This window comes from Populus trichocarpa, chromosome 6 (genome assembly GCF_000002775.5).
Source record: "Populus trichocarpa isolate Nisqually-1 chromosome 6, P.trichocarpa_v4.1, whole genome shotgun sequence".
Classification (NCBI taxonomy): domain Eukaryota; kingdom Viridiplantae; phylum Streptophyta; class Magnoliopsida; order Malpighiales; family Salicaceae; genus Populus; species Populus trichocarpa.
In genome coordinates this window covers 8,063,248-8,085,557 of record NC_037290.2, presented here as the reverse complement: position 1 = coordinate 8,085,557, position 22,310 = coordinate 8,063,248, and the positions used below count along the sequence as shown (strand labels likewise).

Genomic DNA, 22,310 nt, shown 5'->3' with positions numbered 1-22,310 from the left:
TAAAGGGAAGGACGAAAGAAGGCGTTGACTGTAGAAGATGAATCTCAGCAATCTGAAGGCAATCATCAGTGTGATCATGAAACTGAGTCAGAAGCGCTCCCACAGGATTCGTTACCAAGCACCATCCATTTTTTAAAACTAATTCCGGGATCGGCACAGGGTAAAATAGAATCACAAATCGAAAGGGTTATTTTTTTGACAAAAATAAAATTTGTTCAGAAAAGTTAATGATTTTTGGCCATGTTATATATGATTAATCTATTAAATCACGAGTTAATTCTGATTTTTTATCAAATCAGGCCAAACTGAATAATCGAGTTGTTAAAACTATGCTATCGATTCGGTGAAAGAAGAACACAATATTTCAGTGTGACAATTTTTCAAAAGACCAAACAGGGACTTGAGCTTCATGCCATTTTTTTCATTTCTATCTCCCGCCTTATTGGTGTGGACAAGTTTGAAGTTGTAAGTTGTCTTTAAATGCATAAAAAGGTGTTAAGTAATTTTAGACGGTCAATTAAATTATGATTGGATTGGGATGTCCAGCAAACCATCCCGTGTAAGAAACAAATGGTGTCCGAAGGAGCCAACTGCCTGCCCACTTGCTTCTAAAGCATTTCTCCGACAGGAAAAAAGATCGCAAACTGAGAATAAAAACACCTAAAACATTTAGAAGAATATCAGTCTTTTCATGACTGTATTAAATGTTTTGGTCATCCTTGAGTAAGCAACAGCTGGTGAACTGCCATTCGCCAGCAAATTAAGCTACCTAATATTTTTTTTCACAACAGCCAATACCAATATTTTACCTAATAATAATAGCCAGCAAGCAATGCTTGTATGTGTTTTTTATTCTTCGGTTGCGTCATGTGTGCTTCGTTTTATTATACAAAAGGAAAAAGTCCAACAAGCAAACAGCGAAGAAATATTGTTTGTTTTTATGCTTTAAAAATGTTTTTTAAAAAAAAATTAAAATTTTTTATTTCTTTTAAATTATTTTTTTTTATGTTTTCAAATTATTTTAATATATTTTCGAACAAAAAATATTTTAAAAAATAACATCTACTATACTTACAAACCCCTCGAAAAAGACCTTCGGGGGTTCACTGCCAGTTCCGAGACTATTTGTTTTTACATTTCAAAAGTACTTTAAAAAATTGAATTTTTTTATTTTTTTCTTTGCTACAAATTAATATTTTTTATGCTTTTATATCATTTTGATGTGTTAATTTTAAAAATAATTTTTTAAAAATTAAAAAAATATTATTTTAATATATTTTTAAATAAAAAATATTTTAAACTACAGTCACTACCCTACTTTCACTTTCGGACCAGTAAACTTGGCTCTAGAACTTCTTGGAACTGCTAATTAAATTGGTTCCCTTTTTACATTGATGCAAGTTGATTTACTTATATTGCTCAGTGCACGACTCTAGATATTTCAGGCTTTCAACAAATTATATAATGTCGGTGCGTGACACGTCAACGGTTATGTTAATCTAAGGATAAGGAGGTTCAATTGTTATTTGTTATCGATTTGTTAACTGTTACCTACTCAAGCATATAATTTTATATGACTTAATACATTGATTTGTTTACTTTTTATGCAATCATTTTTTATTTATTTATTTTGAATGTCATTATACTTTACATCTTATAAATTTATCTCATATAAATTATCTGACTACCAATATATATTGAAAAGAAAAAAAAAATATTTGACTTGTGTATCTCTAATGTTTAATATTATGGTAGCGGTTGTTTTTCAAAATATTTTTATTTGAAAATGTATCAAAATAATTTTTATTTTATTTTTTAAAATTTATTTTTAATACGAGTATAATAAAATAATACAAAAATATAAATTAAAAAAAAAGATAAATTTTAAATTTTTACCCAACAACATTTGAGGAGCATTTACGAGCAAGGATTAAAAGGAGCTGAAATTAAAATATATTGGAAGGATCTCGTTGAAATCTATAAAATAATTTTCTTCTTGCTTGCTTGTTGATTACACATGCAGGTAGCTGCCGGTGAAATGCATTATTGCTAATTGTTATCAGTAATGATCATTATCGTTTTTGGAGTGAGAGTCAATCACAGAAGCAGCTTTGAGTTTGGTGTCACGGGGAAACATGTGGCGTGCGGCCTATTAATACACAATTAATTGCTCTATTTAACTTTGCAGCTATATCCTCTCTATCAACTGCAGTTCTCCTCTGCAGAGAAGGAAAGGCACGGCAGCAACAACAGGAAGATACTGGTTGCTGCTACCTTCTCCATATCTGGATTCTACCAATTTCAGTAAAAGGGTATAATTAATGCGTTGTACTGAGAGGAATTATTTGGCAAATTATATGTATTTAGTTATTGAGTTTTCCAACGGGGATGCCTCCGCTTTAATTATTGCTTCAAAGGGAATGCAGTCACTTCAGATTCGTCCCATCAAAAGCATCGTTAATCGTACCAGACGCTGTTACATTAACGAGATCCCCATCTACTCACGTCTTAATTGATCCGAAAGCTAAGTAGTAATTAAAAACAAAATCCGAGGAGCAATTATGCATGCAAATGTTACTTAGCAATTAAAAATATAAATATAGATAAAATTATTTTTTTAAATACTGTAAAATCCCGGGAGGGGAACATCCACGATCATCAAATCAATGACATAATTACTCTCTAACTTCAAGAAAAATTATAAACTTGAATGCTGGGAAACATCTTAATGAATATAGAAATCTTTTGAAAAAAAATAATTATATTAGATTAGTTTTTTAGAATTCTTTTTTAATTAATTAGTTATAATCTTTATTAAATTATGATATTAATTAGTTAATTAGAAGGGAAAACACATAGCATTTTTTTTTCTACTGTGTTTTTTTTTTTTGTGTTGATAAAACAGGTTTGTAGATAGAACAGCCTAGCAACAGTTAGCTCCAACACCATATCCTCCCTTCGTACAAAAATCATAGCAGTTGCTACAGTTTCTTTGCAGCAACAAAGTCAACACAACAATTTAAAATCACAACAGCTCAACAGTTTTGAGAGTTTTTTTGGTTTTTTAATAATAAAAAAATTTGAAAAAATAATACAACTCAAAAAATATTTAGAAAAATAATACAATTTAAAGAGTCATAAATAATGTCTATAATTTATGAGTCATAATTATCACTTGTGATTTGTGAGTCACAATTATCCCATGACACCCTCTTAAATTAAAAAATTACTAGACACAAAATTCAATAAGAAAAGAAAAAAATAAAAAAACTTTAGAGTCACTAAAACTTCAATGACAACACAATCGGTACTGTTAAAAAGATATCGAGAAAATAAATTCAACGAGACTAGAAAAGGTCATTAGCGGTGACCGAAGTGGGTCACATGAGCAGCCTGAAGGCAAGTGAGCCCTGACATCTTTGAAAAAATCGTATGATCCACTTCGTTCATTGTTAGTAACCCTATTTGATATCGTTAGATTCGTCTTGTCGGGATCTTTTATATGGTACTGGTGGTGTCGTCATCAGAGCTTCGGTGTACTTTTAATGTCGTCTTCTCTTTTTCTTCTTTCTTTTCTCTTTCCTTTCTCATCCTTGTATTTGTAACCCTATTTTTGTGTTATTTTATCTTCTTTTTTTATTATTATTCTAGAGTCCCAAAAACTCCAGTTTTGAAGCAGCAGCCTGTAGCTCCAAACAACTCAACATGTTCATGCTTGCAGCAACATCTAACAGTAGTGCTCGACAGCAGCATCCAGAGCTCAAGGGATAAAAAATTATATTTTTTCCCCAAAACCCAAAGATCAAATTTGTTATTTTGAGATCAAGTTAACAAATAATAATAAAAAAAAACAAGCTATTAACCTCAAATCTTAATTAACACAACATTAAAACATCCAATTAAAAAGAAAAAAAAATTGATGAAAAAAAAAACTAGAGTTTACACTTTTTTTTAAAAAAAAAAAAAAACTTGCTACTATTTATTTCTTTCAATTTTGTTGATTTCACCTTCAATTCCTTATAAATAATCAAATTGGATTTTTTATATATATAAAATCAAGCATTAATCCAATACTACACCGAACGGTTTTAAAAACCCACAATTACTATAAAAAATACAAATCAAAATAAATAATCAACCCGAAACCTCAATTAACATAACATAAAAAAAAGTTCAATAACAAAAGAAAACACTGATAATCCACAATGAATTATTATTTTTTAATTGTTTTTGGTTAATCAGACATTAACAAACCAAAAAAAGGAGTTAGAGACGGCGTATCCAGGCGTCATGAACTCAATTAACTAGGATTTATATTTATTTTTTGGTAATTAGTTAAATTAAACACAACTAACCCAACAAAAATATGGAGAAAGACATCAGTATCATATAGTCTCTATCCAAGGAGACAACGTCAACATCAAGCAATTCAAGGTGGCTCAAGGCATCCAGTGGCCATCTCGATATTTTCTTCAAACTCCAATGCCAAATCCAAATCCCATCACCTCCTTACTTTCTACGGAACTCTATCCGCTTCTATTCCGCGTAATATTTAATTTAACCAGCTATCCTGGTCAACACACCGCGTTCCTCTTCCTCCGCCTTTTATCTCCTTCCCCAAACCCCCCCCCCCCCCTTCTCTCTCCAGGCATGGCTTGACAGAACTCGCATTCTCTCAGAAATTGAAAAATGTCTTCCCGTTATACCCCTCATATTTCACCTTATTTCCCAATCTCCACCTCTGTCTCTCAAAGAAAAACCCTAATTGGCGCCAACCACACCTCCGCTCGCTTCTGCTCTCGTTAGAAAAAAAGAGAAAATCACTCACTCCTCTACAGATTCTTTTTTCCTTAAATGTTTGCTTTGTAATTGTATATTAAAAGTCATGGAGCCAACCGTAGGGAAACCGAACTTCTTGAGCAACATTCTTGTGAAGGTGTTATTATTCGGTGTTTTAATCATTATCGTTCGATTCGCTTACGTTGTTACCATCACTGGCGAATCATGCAATCTCGGTGGATTCTGTTTCTTACCGGAGAATCTCAATTTCGTCATCGCCGGCACCGGAACCGGTTTCTCCACCGCGAACAGAGCAGTTGAATCCACCTCAGCGGGTCCCTCACAGCCATATCTCTACGCGAGTAAAGACTGGATCAAGGCCGTTCATTTCTACTCTGATATCTTTCATGATCTGGTATCCGAAGGTTATCTTTCGGCTATTTCCAAGACTTTGTGTGTAGAAACGCCGAACGGAGAAGATGTTTTCGCTTTGAAAGAAATCGGCATTTTGGACTCGATTGGGATTTACCAAAAAGCATCAAAGCCGTTGGTGATTTCGACGAATGAGAACGGGTGGCCGTTCGATGAGAATTCTTTGGACTTTATTTTCTCCGGCGGTGACCGGTTGGATAAGGCTTCACAGAAGAGGCCGTTGGATTTAACGGTGTCAGAGATCCAGCGAACATTAAAACCGGAAGGGTTTTTTGTGGCTCACGTGAGTGCTAAAGATAACTATAGTCTTAATTCGTTCCTTGATTTGTTCAATTCTTGCAAATTAATCAAGTCACTTGACATTGAAGGTTATAATTCATCACTGCCTTTTATTAGAGAAATTGTTTTGCAAAAGAAAGGAGGAAGTGAAATTCTTAGCAAAGATTCTGATGGCAATTCGGAGAATACATGCTCTGTTCCGGGGTATAAAAGGGATTTGGTGCGCAATGCCGAGTCTCTTATAAAGGAAGAGCCACTGAAGCCGTGGATTACATTGAAAAGGAATATAAAGAATATTAAGTATCTCCCGGCCATGGCGGATATTAGTTTTAAGAGGAGGTATGTGTATGTTGATGTTGGAGCTAGGAGTTATGGGTCTAGTATAGGGAGTTGGTTTAAGAAGCAATATCCTAAACAGAATAGGACGTTTGACGTGTATGCGATTGAGGCAGATAAGGCGTTCTATGAGGAATACAGAGTAAAGAAAGGGGTCAAATTGTTGCCATATGCTGCATGGGTGAGGAATGAGACGTTGAGGTTTGAGATTAATCATGATCCGGGCAAGAAAGTAAAGGATAGGACACGAGGGATGGGGAGAATTCAGCCAGTGAAATCTGATTCATCATCGGGAAGTTTTAATGGAGAGGTGAATGAGATTGAAGGGTTTGATTTTGCTGAGTGGTTGAAGAGCACGGTGACGGAGAAGGATTTTGTGGTGATGAAGATGGATGTTGAAGGGACCGAGTTTGATTTGATACCGAGGTTGTTTGAAACTGGAGCCATTTGTTTGATTGATGAAATCTTTCTTGAATGTCATTATAGTAGGTGGCAAAGATGTTGTCCTGGACAGAGGAGCTCCAAGTATGAGAAAACATATGGGCAGTGCTTGGATCTGTTTACTTCTCTTAGAGACAGGGGAGTTCTAGTTCATCAGTGGTGGTGATTGCCTGATTGGTGACAATCCTACTCATCTCTCTTCTTCTTGTTTTTTTTTTTTTTTTTCAGAAAAGGGAAATAAAATCATAGTGCAAACACCTTAGGATTTAATCTTTTTTTTTTTTTTTTGTATTTCCTTCGTTGCAAGTTTCTTTTCTTGTAAGAATTGCAGATGCAAATGAAAGTCTCATTACTTTATATTATTCTCTCCATTTATTAGATTTCAATGTATGAATCACTATCTAGTCTATTGAAGTGATTTTAGTTACAATTTATAACGAGATTTCAATTTATGTCTACCATTGAGATACAATTTGTTCAAAATTCAGTATTGTTGCTGACTGATTTTGGCTTTGTGTCGTTGAGAGCTTTCCATGCATTAATTAAGATGGCAAGCTTTAGATATGAGAATCCTCAACAAATGTGTTTCTTTAGTTTTATTATATGCTTAAGTGTCTCCCTAACAAATCCAAGCTTGTTTCTCTCTGGACTAGAGAGTTTCCCATGTCCCTGATAAAGAACAGGGGCAGTGCCATTTTGATCTGGTTCTGACCTTAGAAATTCGTAAACATGGCCTGACTAATGGTTCTTCCACTTCTCAAATCGTCCTCCGTGGTTGCTATATTATTGCATTCAAGCTTGTCATTTCAAGGCATACTTGCATTGCTGCCCATTGAGCACTGTTGTAAGATTATGTAGCTTCTATGATTATTGTAGTGCCATTGTGCCAATTTACTTTTATGCAATTGAGTTTGCATGCCCCCTTCAAGCGTCCAAAACCATGGTCTAGTCTATTAGTCCCACATAAATGTAAGAATTGAATTGATTCTAGCAACAAAATTCGATGAGATTCCAGTTACTTTCTACTCTTGTTTGAGACCGTTCGAAAGTTCGGGCATGTAAGAATCGCTGCTATCCATGGTTCAATATTTTTACAGGCATGGGAACCAATGATTGATTTCAAATTCGTAAAATGGGCGTGCTTATCTTTAATCTTGTGTGAATTTAATTTGTTCGTGCTATCAGCTATGGTATAAATAAAATCAAAGCTACTCTATATTTTATGTAGTGGAGTGTACAATATTTTCTGTAAAAATCTATAATTATAGTATTAAGAATAAATATAAATTAAGATAACAAATATACTTCATACTATAATTTTTAAATTAGAATATTGTTTATGAATAAATAATAATTACATTGAGAAACCCGTCACTGAAAAGTTAAGTCAAATCACTTATATATGATTTTTCTAATATTTGAGAGATCATGGTAGGTTGCTAAACATTATACTTGATCTTTAAATATAAATTAATCAATTGAATTGATAATAAATTAACTTGTTTAATTTACTTAATCTTATTTTATTTAGAATTGTGATTTATATTTGAACAAATTTATTAAGAAATCTAATGAGTGACACACCTAAGAACAATTGGTCATAAATCAAAATAAAATGATTAAAGTGTAATTTATACAATGAATTATAATTTTAGACTTCAAGAAATCAAGTAAGGATTTGATTTAATAAAATTTTAAAATTATTTTGAAATAATATATTTAATATTACCCAGGTGTAAACTATATTTAGAGAAATATCTCCCATGTTTATCGTGGAATATCGATCACTATAAATTGTTTTTAGGTTGATCACATATTTAGTGAGGAATATCTCTCTTTTTACACCTACATATATTTAGAGAAATTCCTATGATGTATTTACTTGTATATATTGAGGACAAAACTCAAAATATTTTTACAAATGAAACTAATATATATATTAATTCATCCACGCAGTCAAAGAGTTGGTTTTTTTTTTTTTTTTTTTCAATCATGCATCTAGCTGAAGAGTTAATCGTCCCAAATAAACATACTTATTATTTCATAAATTTATTTTTTTGTTATAAATCTAATGTAAAACTTCATTTTTTTTATAATTACAACTTTTTCATGATAATTGTTGATTTAAATGACAAAAATAATAATTTATAATTAAATTATCACGGTATAAATATAAAAATGACTATTATAAATTATTATTTTAATTTTGTATGAAAAATAGTTGTAATCATGATGTATTTTATATTTTTTTGGTGAAAAAAATTCTTTTTTCTTGATAAATAAACATGTTTTTTTTTAATTTTTATTAAAAAAAACTAGAAAGAAGAAGAAAATCAAGACGAAAAAAAAGGTTTTTTTTTTTGTTTTGTTTTTTTCTTTGTTACTAAACATACATGAAGCATCTACATCTCATTTTAATCGTAACATCAGCGAAAAAAGCTCTCTTGCCTCTCTTTTTTTCCCTAGAAAAAGAGCTCTCTTGACTGGCTTTACATGTCTTGAAAGGATTTGGAAAAATAATGAAATTTTTTTTATAAAAAAAATCTTAAATATTAAAACATACTACTTTAGATTTTTATAGTTAGTCTTGTAGTTTTCAAAATCTTAAATTCACTTACAACATGTTTGTAATTTCTGAATTGAATTCAATTTAGAGGTTTTAATTAATAAAATTTTATGTTTAGAATCTTTTTAAATGTTTAGAATTGAATTTCAAATTAAATTAAATTTTTAAAAATATTACAAAAATAAATAAGAGGTCAACTCTTCTAATTTAAAGTTTTAAATAGAAAAAATTTAATATTAAAGTAACTTTTTCAAAATATATATCTAACCCTTTTATTTTTAAAAATATTTGAAGAAATAAGATGAATTGACATTTAAATTTAAATTATTTATCAATTAAATTTAAATTAAATACTATAATTAAATTTAATTATAGTAAAGTAGAGAATTAGTTATAACAATATGCGAGCCATCAACTTCCGCCAATTATTTAACAATCAAGAGACATGCACGGTAACATTTAATTTTGAAACTTATTGGATCAAAAGTGGAAAACCTAAGACTATAGAAACCAGAGTGAAATATTACTAAATCTATAAGGGCTAAAACAGGTTACCTAAACAGATACAAACGAGGAACCTGCCGTGTTCTAATGTCCCATGATTGGCTCTGGCATGTTTAGTTTCTGTTTTTTTTTCTTATCCAAATAAAATGTTGTGTTGTATATGAAAACTATCCTAGTTTTTCTCCTTTGCCCCTTCTTAATCTCAGCCTCCGGGGTCTATGGAAAATCTCATTTTCCTTCGTTTTCCTTGTTGTTTTTGAAGAAAAATGTTCGGTTGTTGATTGGATCTTGGTGGGTCCGCTTTGATTTTTTTTGCTACATTTCTAGTTGCTCATAGAATGGGAGCTTGTTGCAGTAGGGAACCATATGGTAATGGGGTGGATGTAGAGGATGCTGTTGCAGACAGAGAACAAGAGGATGGTGAGGAAGGTGATGCAATTATTGGAGATTATGGGGCCCGTGTGAGGTTATATGGAGCTTCAAAATATACATCAATGTACACCCAACAAGGAAGAAAAGTGACCAATCAAGATGCTATGACTGTTTGGGAGGTAATAAAAAAATGATATGCACGCCATTCAATGCTTCTTCTTCTTCTTCAACTTGGAGTTTTATTTCTCATATGATCCATCCATAATCAATATGTTTTGATAGTTACCGCATTTCTTGCGTTGGTTTATTTTTCTTTTTGTGATTACAGTCTTAATTAATTTATGATCAATTGAGGTATGTTATTTTATGGATCAAACTTTTGTTTTCTCATGCAGAAAGGTGACAATATTTTTTTCATGAAGATGAAATTCAAAATTTTTGCTGTATTATTGAATTTGTTTTAACATCTCATTGCCTTATGCATTATTGTTCTTTTTTCTTGTTGCCTTGCCCATGTTTTCAAAGTTTTATTTGGATGTTAATTACTTTGACAATAAGATTTTAGGTTTCCAGAGAAAGTTGCATTTCTCATGCATTTTGTCGTTTGCTCGCCATGTATTTGTTGGTTATGATCTGGTATTTTTATTATCAACCTGCAGAGCACAAGAGATGAAAGAAACGTTGAAAAAGTTGATTAATTACTGCATTTATTGCTAGCCAGTTGGTGAATAGAGATCTGAAATGCATTGTTCTGACTTGAAAAGAATTTCGTGAGAAATATATAGGTTTATAATTAGCATTGCAGGGCTAAGAACAAAAGAATTTGATTTCAGTTAGCTAATTTGGGGCTTAAACTAGGAAAGACACACCGCGCCTCTTCATTTATGCTCAATTAGATGCAATTTATTTGCTCTATATTATTCCAAGCATCGCTCATTTTGAATGCTAGTAAATAATCAATCTCATGTATTCAACTAAACTTTGAAGCTTGATCCAGGAATTTACTGGTGATAAGGATATGCTTTTCTGTGGAGTTTTTGATGGTCATGGCCCCTATGGTCACAAAGTTGCGCGCCATGTACGTGATACTTTACCCTCGAGGCTCTCTAGTGCAATCAAAGCATCACAGAATAATAGCTTCAAACGTAGAGATAACGAAGGAAAAGGAGATAATAGCGACGAGGTCAGTAAAAATCAAGGTGACGAAGATAGTGGCGACTATGATGATAGCAGTAGTCTGCTGTTATCTTCATGGGAGACCAGCTTCATTAAATCTTTCAAGGAAATGGATGAAGAACTTAGCCTTGATGCCAGCATTGACAGCTTTTGCAGTGGAACTACTGCTGTGTCTGTAATTAAGGAGGTATAAGTTCACTCTTAAGTAAATTCGTTGTCAATGGATAGAGATATTTTTGTTGTTGTTTGTTTCTCTGAGTCCTTGTTTTCTAATTTTCAGGGAAACAACTTGATAATTGCCAACTTGGGCGATTCTCGTGCTATTCTTTGTTCTAGGGGCCCCAAAAACCAACTTGTTCCCGTCCAACTCACTGTTGATCTAAAACCAAATATTTCAAGTGGGTGTTTTCTCATTACCTTTCAATGCATGACAAGAGTTGCGAATCAAATTAACCTTCTTTTGATTCTTACGGTAACTCAGGTGAAGCTGAAAGAATCAAGAACTCCAATGGCAGAGTTCTTGCATTGGATCAAGAACCAGAAGTTTTCAGAGTATGGATGCCTGATGAAGATTGTCCTGGTCTCGCCATGGCAAGGGCTTTTGGAGATTTCTGCCTGAAAGATTACGGCCTCATTTCAACTCCTGAGGTTTCTTATAGAAGGCTAACCGATAAGGATGAATTTGTGGTTCTAGCAACTGATGGGGTAAGAGGAATGAAAAACCAAAATATCTGATAAATTAACTTATTGGTTAACTAGCTGGTGTTCACCACGGAAGTTCTTGAAACTGAAGATAATTGAATTCACTGGAGAAGTCGTGAATTGACAGGAAATGCAATAATCAGTCTAGTATGAAGCAAAACAAACACTAGTCGTTTGGACAGAATAGAAGGGGAGAAAGCCTGTACAGTTATTTTTTGTCAAGTGTGACATAAGCCCTGTACCATATAGCTTATTGATTACTTTTTCACTACATTCGATTCACCTTGTAGAATTTGAGGATTTTTGTTTTATTTACAGGTATGGGATGTGTTAACAAACTATGAGGTCGTAAAGATTGTTGCTTATGCAAGGAAGCGATCCATGGCTGCTAAATTGGTAGTAAAGTATGCTGTTCGTGCATGGAAAATTAAATATCCCGGATGCAAGGTCGATGACTGTGCAGTTATATGCTTGTTTCTGAAGAATCGAACTTTGTTAGCCAGATCCTTTTCTGAACTGACCCAAGTCAGTGTGAATCACTCAGAGCTTGAAGCCTGCTCTGATGTGAGCTTGGCCAAGCTTGAAAACTACTCTGAAGTGAGCCGGGCCAGTCTCAATCACTCAGAGATTGCAGCAGTTCCAAGAAAGTTCAGATCCAAGAAAAGAGGGGAAATCTCCGAAAATGCCAAGATTTATCTAAACTCGGACGAGAATGACTGTCCTCCTGCCAGATTAGACAAAGTAAATTCATCCGGTAAGTTCCCTCGTTTGCGCAATGTTTTGAGTCGGCGAAAATCAACCAAAGATCATGAAGCTGTTGAAGCCTGGTAACAATCTTCTTCTGTGTCTTAAACCTAACAATGAGGTCATGCCGAGGTGACCTGCACCTCTGGGAATACTTATGCCTCGTTTGTAAAAATATAGAAAGCTAAGAACCATGCTGGGTTTCTCCCCGTTCTGCTTGAAATTATCCCTCAATATAATTTTAACTGGAAATACTAATAGATAAATGGTCATTCGTAGCACTCTTCACTATTTGTGGCAGATGACTGAAGACTCTACTGGTAAAATTAGTGATAGTCGCTGTTTGTTTTTCCTTGTTTTTTTTTCTTAAAGCATGGTTATAAAATTTGATATGAGATTGACCCTGTATAAGACTTGTGTAATGCTCTAAAATTTTCATATAAATTTCACTTTTTTTTATTATTGTACAAGTGAAAAATGGAAGAATTATATATATATATATATTTTCTATTATATTTACTTTTATCTTTCGAGTTTCAACCTGTGTAGAGAGCCTTCCTAGAGACATCATTTATAAATTTGTATTACTAATGTGGTGGAAACAACACAAAAAAAAAAAAAAAGGAAAAATCACTTTTTAAAAACAAACTTTAAAAAAAAAAAAAAAAAAAAAAAAAAGCACCAGCCAATTCGCATGCTTTCTCTCACTTTCTTTTGAAACTTTTGAAAAGGAAAGATCAACAGCGACTATCGCAACTTTTCAAAACCACTTTGTTTTGTTTGGAAAACTTCGGTAGTTGGTTTTGGATGTTTTTGAAATTAGAAAATATAAACAAACAAGTTTTCTATATGTTTTTAAGTTCGATTTCCAAAAACAGTAAAAATCAAATTGACCTCATAGCCCTCAAGAGAAAACTCCCATAAAGAGCTTGTTCATGTATTCCTATGTTCAATAGGTAAGGAGTAGATTGTTGGTTGACGCTATCATGTGAAGATTAAATTTTTGTAGCATAAAAAGAATTTTTTAGGTATTTTTAATAAAAATAAACTTAAATCACGTGGGAATTAACTCGATGTGATCTAATCAACTTGACAGGTCAAAAAACAACTCGAATAACTGATAATTATATGGTTTGACTCAAAGTAAATATTCAAGAGTAGATTTTTTATATAAATATTAAGAAAACAATATATTGGATTGATTTGGATCAACCAGGGTCAATCTATCAATTTGTATGTCAGGTTATGAGATCATGATAACCTAGAAAATAAATCAAGACAAATTATAAAGTCTGATTTTCAATAAACTCAATGTTGAAAGATGAAATTAAAAAAAAAATTAAAAAAAATACAAAAAACTACTCGAGCGAGTTAACTCGTGACTTGAAGAGAACAATATATTGGATTGATTTGGATCAACCAGGGTCAATTTGTTAATTTGTATGTCAGGTTATGAGATCATGATAACCTAGAAAATAAATCAAGACAAATTATAAAGTTTGATTTTCAATAAACTCAATGTTGAAAGATGAAATTAAAAAAAAATTAATTAAAAAAGAATTTTTTAGGTATTTTTAATAAAAATAAACTTAAATCATATAGGAATTAACTCGATGTGATCTAATCAACGTGAGAGGTCAAAAAACAACTCGAATAACTGATAATTATATGGTTTGACTCAAAGTAAATATTCAAGACTAGATTTTTTATATAAATATTAAGAGAACAATATATTGGATTGATTTGGATCAACCAAGGTCAATCTGTCAATTTGTATATCAGGTTATGAAATCATGATAACCTAGAAAATAAATCAAGATAAATTATAAAGTCTGATTTTCAATAAACTCAATGTTGAAAGATGAAATTAAAAAAAAATTAATTAAAAAATAATGTAAAAAACTACTCGAGTTAACTCGTGACTCGAGTCATGAGTCGGGGATAATCTCATAAAAAAAACAAAAATAAAAATGAAACTCAATTGTCAATCAATCCGATATTAAAATATGGTATCGAAGAAAAAAGTCAATTGGAAAAGGAAAAAAAAAAACTCGAGTCAACTCAATTAATTTGTCAAGTCTGCAATCCGGGTTATGAGACTATGATAACTTTATAAAATAGTAAATTGAAAATAATTATGAAACTCAATAAATCTAATATTGAACAATGAAAATGAAATTGAAAAATCGATTATAAAAAATAACTCGAGTCAAACACAAGTTAACTCGCTAAACTCATAACTTAGATCATAATACGAGGATAATCTCATAAAAACCAAACCAAAACAAATTATAAAACTTAATTATCAATCAACTTAATTTTGAAAGATGAATTTAAAAAACAAAAACTAATTAGAAAAGGGAAAAAAAACTCGAATTAACCTGTCCAACTCGAGATTCAGGTCATAAGATTGAAATAATCTCATAAAAAATAAATTGAGAAAATTTTTAAAACTCAATCTTCAATAAACTTAATATTGAAGAATAATAAAATGAAAAAAACATAGATTAGAAAAAAAAACTATTTCAATAAATAATATTTTATGAGAAGAGTTTCTTTCTTTTAATTTTTTAGTTTTTTTTGGTTAATGCTATCTGAAACCTGTGCCAATGACAGCTAATAAGGCCCAGCTTTGAAGCTTAGAAAATGTATTAGGCAGATGGTTTCCTTCAAAGTTCAAACGACGTGAGAGGATAATTCATATTTGCTTAAGCAGCAAAGGAGATTTTCCGATGTTTCTATACTTGAGAGTTGAGATGGTATTTCCATTGTGTGTATTTAGGTAATTTAATTAAAATCCCCCCTCACGTGTGCGCGCGCGCGCGCATGTATAAAAATATTTTCGACATATACCGAAAAACTTTAATGATTAACCTGAATAGATTATTCAGGAACCAAACCAAAACCTAAATTTAGTCCATGTAAATCACAAGCTTCGAAGAGGATTGGGCCCCCACCCAACGGCAAAAAATGACGCCATGAGATGTAAGCCCCGTTCTGTTGGCCCACAGTGTTTGTGGACTTGAGTGAATAACTGTAGCAATTGGCCAGTTACCTGGGCAACGAACCTATAGGCTCCACACTTGTCTCAGCCATCTACACATGGCAGGTAGATTCGTTGCACCGAGCGTTCCCGTTTCCAGGACCGCATTTCTGCGGAGAAGGGCCCGTGGACTTTCCTGGGTCATCTATAGACCCGCTCACTCCAGCTCATGGCGAGTTGACTTTAGGTTCATGAACGAGGGTGATATAGTAGTAAAGTTATATTTTGCCAGTCGATGTGGGACATTTTTGCGTAGGATCCAAAGAAGCTCGTATCTTTTTTCTTTTTCTTTCTTCTTTTTTCATAGGATGTGATTTTTTTTCTAAGACGGGTTTGCCTTTAATTGAATCCTTGGAAAAACAAGATTGAGGATTCACATATTTAAGTTTACCTTCAATTAGTTTTTAGAGCTCGAGGTTCCTGCTCTCTTTTTATCTGTTTCAATAATGTAAAATTCTGCCATTGATTTCGATTATTTCTCTTTAATTTAATAGACTTTTTTTAGGAATCTTATAATTATGGATCCCAAACACTTGAAAATTTTACTTATGCCAAACCATTTTGTTACCATCTGAAGAAATATCAAATATGATTTGTTTATCACTAAGAACACGACTTCAACCTGTTTGGAAGTGTAATTGCGGTTGTTTTTCAAAGTGTTTTTCACTTAGAAATGTATTAAAATAATATTTTTTTTATTTTTTAAAAATTATTTTTGATATCAACGCATTAAAATGATCTAAAAATACCAAAATATTATTAATTTGAAGCAAGGAAAAAAATAAAATAAAAATCAAATTTTTTAAAAACGCTTTTAAAACACAAAAACAATAGAGTTAGCATGCATGCACTATCATACCCAATGGGTTTATATATATAAAAGAGATCTAGATATTTACAGATTTGGATGTTAGTTTGCTGTTATAGATTCAAATCTGGAACTTTGTTTAGTTTCTCATTTTGTTGGGGTCTGTTTCCTTATTGTTTGTTTTGTCATTTTTTTAATTTAATTGTTATATGAAGCTAATATTGTATTTGTACCTTCTCTAGTGTTAACTAGCTATTTTATCCGCCCTCTGCTATAGGCCTCTAGTATATATTTTTTCTAACAAAAAATTGAACATGAACACGTACACACATCTATTTACTTTTTTGACATGTTTTTTAATATAAAAATATTAAATGCATATTGAAACATTTATGCACACCTCTAATTAAATAAATTGAGAATTATTTATGTCAATAAATTAAAAAAATCATTAAAGTTAACTAAATACATATATGAAAAAGTCAAAAAATAAATGTAAATTAAAATATTTAATCTCGCAACACAAAATATTTATCCAGTTTATTAAAATTAATTTTTACTTAATTAAATGATAGTAGAAATAGATATACACATAGAATTGATTGAATAAAATCAATATTTTTTTTTATCTTTGCACTTATTAGAAACACTATTCAAAAATAAATATTTTTTTAAAAAAAGCTCAATTATAAAAACATAAAAATAATTATAGAAGAATTAGATTAATATCTTCAAAAAAATAAATACATACAAAATAATTTTAAAACAACCACTACTTAAAAAACACTAAATACAAAAAAAAAATTAGAGAAAAAGGGTATTGATTTAAATATAAATTTAAAAAATATTAAAAAAAAACATTTATAAAGAAAAAAAGGAAAGAGGTCGTCTGGCAAACTAGGCCCGCGCCTGGCCCATTTAGAAAGGGCCTGCACGCGAGCCCTATTTTTTTTAAAAAAATACAATTGGGTTGGATGACATGTCATTGATCTCAATATTTTTTTAAAACAAATGAATTCCATAAGACATGTCGTATGGTTTTCCCTAGATTTCAGCATTGGCTGGAAAAATAGGGTCTGTTTATTTTACCCAAAACTCATTTTCATCCCATTTTTAATCTAAAACATCAAGAAAAGAGCCTATACACCTTGACAGATCTATAAATGACGTTAACAAAACACACAAAAATCCAAAACTAATCCGAAACAAAAAAATTTATATAAGCTTAAATCTGTTTTTTTAGGCAAATTCAAGGTGAGAAAACACACATAAATGAAACTTCTCTCACCAAATGAGACCTGATGACACTAAGGTTGACTATTTTGGTGATCAAAATTGGTGTCAATGTCGATTTTATCTCTCTATCATAGAAATTCACCGATCTCTCTCCTCTCTCAAATCATTTTTTTGACCTTTTTAGCATTATATTGTTTTTTTAATTTTATCATTCAATATTTTATTTGGTAGAAATTGAGCTTTGAATTGTTTTTCATTTTGCTATAGGGTTATTGAGTTCTATTTAATTTCTTCTTCGTTATCAGATAAGATTCTTCAACGTTTGATTTTTTTTAAAAAATTATTTTAATTTCATCTTTTAACATTTGATTGATTAGGAATTGATGTTTGTGTTTTTTTCTTATTTTTTTATGGGATTATCTCAATCTTAAACTCATGATCACGAGGTTAGTGAGTTAACTTAGTTTAACTTAGTTTTTTTTGTTGCTTTTTAAAAAATATAATTTTTTAATTTCTCATTTCAACATTAAATTGTTTTTATAATTGAGCTTTTTATTTTTATTTAATTTACTTTTGACAGGATTACCCTGATGTTACAACCAAGTCGCATATTTGACTTGCTTACCTAGATGGACTTAGGTCGGGTTTTTTTTTATATTTTTTTTATTGTTATCTTTTTTTTGGTTTATTTGCTTTCATTGCATTTTTTTTATTCATGTTGTTAACTTAGTCAAATTTATCAAATCAAGTTAAGTTAATGACTAAATTCTTTATTTTTTATTTTGTTTTTGCTTTTTAGAAATATTGTAATTGTTTTATGTTAAAAAAAAAAAAAACTTAACTGTAACCCAGCGAGGAGCGCCTATCTACTACTTTTCTATATATCCTTTGCATTCCAGCTCAAGATAAGGAAGCGTGACAAGGGCAAGTGTGACTTTTCTCGAATTCTGCAACTCATCCTCGATTATATAAGTAGAGTTTAAGCATCATTTTTTAAGCCAGTAGTATAGATTTCCCAGTCCCTGATATTTTGGTGACTAAACTTTTCTCACACACATATACTCACTCGATCAATCACAGAGAAGTAAGAAAGAGAGAGATAAAGATCGAAATTGGATAAGATGCCTTGCCTTTATATCTCTACCAACGTCAACCTTGACGATGTTGATAAGGATCCTATCTTCTCCGAGGCAACAAAAGCTGTTGCTACCATCATCGGCAGACCTGAACACGTAAAATTTCTCTGTCCCTTCAACTCCTTTCATTCATTTCTTTTGCCTATAGCCTTATATATATACTAGGGAGTTGTTCAGGTTTAAATTCTGTGGCCTACAAATGCATGTCTATATTGTTAACTATTGGTTTAATTCTTAATTTTCATACAAGTAGCGGAAGAAGAAATTAAGGGATTAGATCTTTCATTTGGTATGTTGATGTTCTTTAATGGTGATCCTTAAGGAAGATTAGATGTGGAAGAAGGATCGGTTGCTCATTATATATGTTAGTATTTTAAGCAGGCCGTGCTCTGAGCTCTCTAACGTTGAGTAGAATAAGTTTGTCAGCTTGCAACAAGGATCATGTCCCCCCCCCCCCCCCCCCCCACTTCCTTCTTCAATGCATTTGACCTAACTTGCTGTGGTTGTTTATGAAGATTTCAGTTTTCATTTCCAAGTTTTGGGACAATATTTTGAAGTTACAATCCAGATTCTCTTAGAGTAATGCTAACCAGTCATGACCATTTTGTTAGCTTTGATTTCCCTTCATTTTTCCTAGCTGAAGGGGTTATCTACTATGAGATGCTCCAAACCAGCCTTTTCTTCCCCCTTTTTTTAAAGGCAACTCAAGAATCTAGTTTGGTCCCTCTACGATTACAAATTTGGTCAAACCAAGCATATATTTGTTCAAATCTACTTCTCTTCCTTCAGTTGAAGGTAATTTTAGCCATTTTATCCAACTCGGTTGCCAACTGAGTGCCAAATGCTATGAAGGGATTGGATGATGAACCTTGAATCGACTTTTATATGAAGCGCAGGGGTTCATCTGATCAAATTTAACATAGAGGGTTTGATTAAATATGCGAAGTAAAGAAACTGCACATGATTTCTAGCCATTGAGAAGGAGGGATACATAATCAATTCATTTTTACACAAACCCAAACGCATATCCCAGGATGACGATGAACAAAAACCCAGTTGGGATGCTTGAGAATTGAGAAAACTGTTGCACTGTGAGATAAGTAAACTTGACCTAACCAAGTCGTATCCTCCTTCGAATAATAACAAGTTGTTTCCTAAGCATTATTCATTACTTGTTGTTTTGCACCATGTCATTTGAGTGGACTGGAATGGAAACAACGAGAAAAAGGTATTCTTAGTGGGATAAAGGTCACGGATCTTTTTGGTATCAATGGCTATAGCTATCAATCCCATAGCCACTTGACAGAGAGTTGTGTTAGTGCAAAAACCTGGAAAAGTGGCCCTGTAGAAGGTCCCACAGGCAAATGTGAACGAACGAACGAACGGATCCATTTATCAAAAAAAAAAAAAATACATAAGCGACAAGCGAGAACTATTGTCTACTTGAATCAGTAAGTTTACTGTCATAGGACATCACATTCACACCTTGACTTGCATCGATCCATCCGTTTCGTCCAAAACTAAGCCGAGTAGAAAGCCCTACAGCTGGGGGCCTGGAGCTACATCAAACTTCCCTTTTTCTTGAGAGTCTAATCTTGAAACTTGGAAGTGGCTAGAAGTAGAAACAGAGTAATAAAAAGGTTTGCCTGACCGGAGGAAAAGGATGGAATTTATGCTTTGAATAGATAGTGAGAGGGTTTGCTCCAATGCTATCATCAAACTTTTAAGAAAAACTTCGAGGAAGAAATTCCTCGTAAATAGACTATTGATGTGGAGATCCTAATTGGTAAAGTAAAAGTAAGACGGCATCTGTGGAGAATACTTTGAACGATGCAGAAGAGACCGGCTGATTTGATGAAATCTTATTGCGTGTGTCTAGCATATTCCTCACTTGCAATCAAAGCAAAATCCTAAAAATATTCCTCTCACTTGTTTATTTTCTTTTAATTCTCCATGTTCTTATATCTATGCAGCTTGTGATGGTCATACTGAAAGGACTGGTGGCCATATCATTCAATGGGAACAAAGAACCAGCTGCATATGCAGAGATTGTGTCAATGGGTGGCATTACCAAACAAGTTAAGAGGAATCTAATAGCTACTCTTGGCACAATTCTTGAGGCCAAGTTATCTATCCCCAGGGCACGATTCTTCCTTAAAGTTTATGATACAACAGCTGCTGGTAACAGCTCCAAGTTGTAGCTTCTGATAGGATGATCAGTGAGTTTCATCCTAACCATAATGATGTTTTCATTTTATGCCTGCTTATTTTCAAATTGTCAGAGGACATCCTGTCAGGGAAACTAAAAAGAGCAAGAAAAGGTTATTAACATGTTCAAGAAGGCCTACATGAACATGATTTACATACGCATGACTATCTTATTTCCACTTAATTGAAGCAAATAAAAAATGGAATGGGATTCAGGGTTGTTTGCTGGCTATATGTTGATGATCTGTGTTTTGCAGAAGAACATATCTAAAGCATGATGGTATTTCCAAATCATCAAATGATCCCTTCAGGCATCAGTTATGGCGATTGACGATGCTGCATAGCTCAGTCACTGCCACTATATTGCCATAGATTTATCAAAAATCACACAAATATACCTCTTGGGAGCAACATTCTAAAAGTAATAGTTGCTGCAACAGCTTGAATAAGAAACGGTGTACATTTTACAATGAATTCAGTCCACAAGAGAACTAGATGAAGAAAAAAAACTGAAAGAGAGAAACATGGTTTCATCGGGTCGTTGTAAACTAGTTGATTTGAGCTTATCCTGAACAAAAGAAAGATGAATGCTGCTATCTAGATTGAAATCAAGTTTCAGCTTCTGTAACTAAACTTTATTGGTTGCCATATTCATCACAAATTAGCTAGAAATGCTAACGAATTCATTGCCAGTTCAAGAACTAAACACCTGTCAACAGAAACACACATCTCAAATTGAAACCGACCCTGTAGTTGTAAGAAAATAAATACAAAAAAGAAGCTTCAGGAATTTAATCCAAAACCCAGCAAAAAGAAACGGCAAATGCTCCTGCTGGGGTCATCAATAAACTCGCTATTTGCTTTCATGGCAAATCTCAGTTTAGTCACCAAACTATGAGCTGATTGTAAATATAATTTCTAAATTATCACGGTTTTCAGTTAGGTCCCCGATTTATCATGCATTTTCCCATCCTCTTGTTGAAAATCCTCCCATTTTTTATGTGAATTTTCATTAAAATAGTGTTATTTTATTGCACAGTATATTAAATTATCAATCAAGTTTGCGTTCCATCATAATATCAATCCAGAAATACAAAGAACAGAAAGCTTTAATTAATTTTTTTTCCTATCAAGATAGTTACTTAGAAAAACTTAATTATATTTATCAAATAAAATCAAATTTAATCAAGAACGAGAACATATTGATAGCTTTGTATAAAGAAATAATGTTTAATGTACTAACTATTCATTGCATGATTATAAATTATTGTTCTTTCTTAGTAATTGCGTCAAATCCAACATAATATTTACAAACTAGATGGAAACATTAACCTAAAATACTAGATAGACTCTATTCTTATAATAATTTAGGAACCTAAGAGAGAATCCAAGGCGTGGCTGCGAATCTATCTGAGAACTGGTAGATAGTTAGGGGACTAACATGAGGTTTGCCCTTGTTTTTAAGAGAAAAATAAAAGAAAAGAAATCCATGAGTAAATGGGTCCTGGGCCTCCTGGCCCAAAACCTAATTATTAATTTATTTATCTT

The 22,310-nt window shown here is 32.3% G+C and overlaps 3 protein-coding genes across 3 annotated transcripts; all 3 read left to right on the top strand.

Moving 5' to 3' along the window:
- The first annotated feature begins 4,571 nt into the window (after positions 1-4,571).
- On the top strand, positions 4,572-6,624 carry LOC7487345 (uncharacterized). Its single transcript, XM_024604136.2, has one exon. The coding sequence runs from the start codon at positions 4,886-4,888 to the stop codon at positions 6,431-6,433; it is 1,548 nt and encodes a 515-aa protein (XP_024459904.2). The 5' UTR covers positions 4,572-4,885; the 3' UTR covers positions 6,434-6,624.
- A 2,822-nt stretch (positions 6,625-9,446) lies between these two features.
- LOC7487344 (probable protein phosphatase 2C 65) lies at positions 9,447-12,790 on the top strand. The gene is made up of 5 exons (XM_002309129.4): positions 9,447-9,888; positions 10,707-11,072; positions 11,166-11,283; positions 11,367-11,590; positions 11,906-12,790. The coding sequence occupies exons 1-5, from the start codon at positions 9,676-9,678 to the stop codon at positions 12,416-12,418; spliced, it is 1,434 nt and encodes a 477-aa protein (XP_002309165.3). The 5' UTR covers positions 9,447-9,675; the 3' UTR covers positions 12,419-12,790.
- Positions 12,791-18,373: 5,583 nt separating this feature from the next.
- LOC7487343 (uncharacterized) lies at positions 18,374-20,982 on the top strand. Its single transcript, XM_002309128.4, has 2 exons — positions 18,374-18,650; positions 20,528-20,982. The coding sequence occupies exons 1-2, from the start codon at positions 18,540-18,542 to the stop codon at positions 20,753-20,755; spliced, it is 339 nt and encodes a 112-aa protein (XP_002309164.1). The 5' UTR covers positions 18,374-18,539; the 3' UTR covers positions 20,756-20,982.
- The last annotated feature ends 1,328 nt before the right edge of the window (positions 20,983-22,310 follow it).

Bases quoted from the DNA above. Each gene is read 5' to 3' on its own strand.
- LOC7487344 (XM_002309129.4), top strand. From the start codon at position 9,676: ATGGGAGCTTGTTGCAGTAGGGAACCATATGGTAATGGGGTGGATGTA. The intron at 9,889-10,706 runs GTAATAAAAAAA...AGCTTGATCCAG, and splicing joins ATGCTATGACTGTTTGGGAG to GAATTTACTGGTGATAAGGA. The intron at 11,284-11,366 runs GTGGGTGTTTTC...ACGGTAACTCAG, and splicing joins TCTAAAACCAAATATTTCAA to GTGAAGCTGAAAGAATCAAG.
- LOC7487345 (XM_024604136.2), top strand. From the start codon at position 4,886: ATGGAGCCAACCGTAGGGAAACCGAACTTCTTGAGCAACATTCTTGTG.
- LOC7487343 (XM_002309128.4), top strand. From the start codon at position 18,540: ATGCCTTGCCTTTATATCTCTACCAACGTCAACCTTGACGATGTTGAT. The intron at 18,651-20,527 runs GTAAAATTTCTC...ATATCTATGCAG, and splicing joins TCATCGGCAGACCTGAACAC to CTTGTGATGGTCATACTGAA.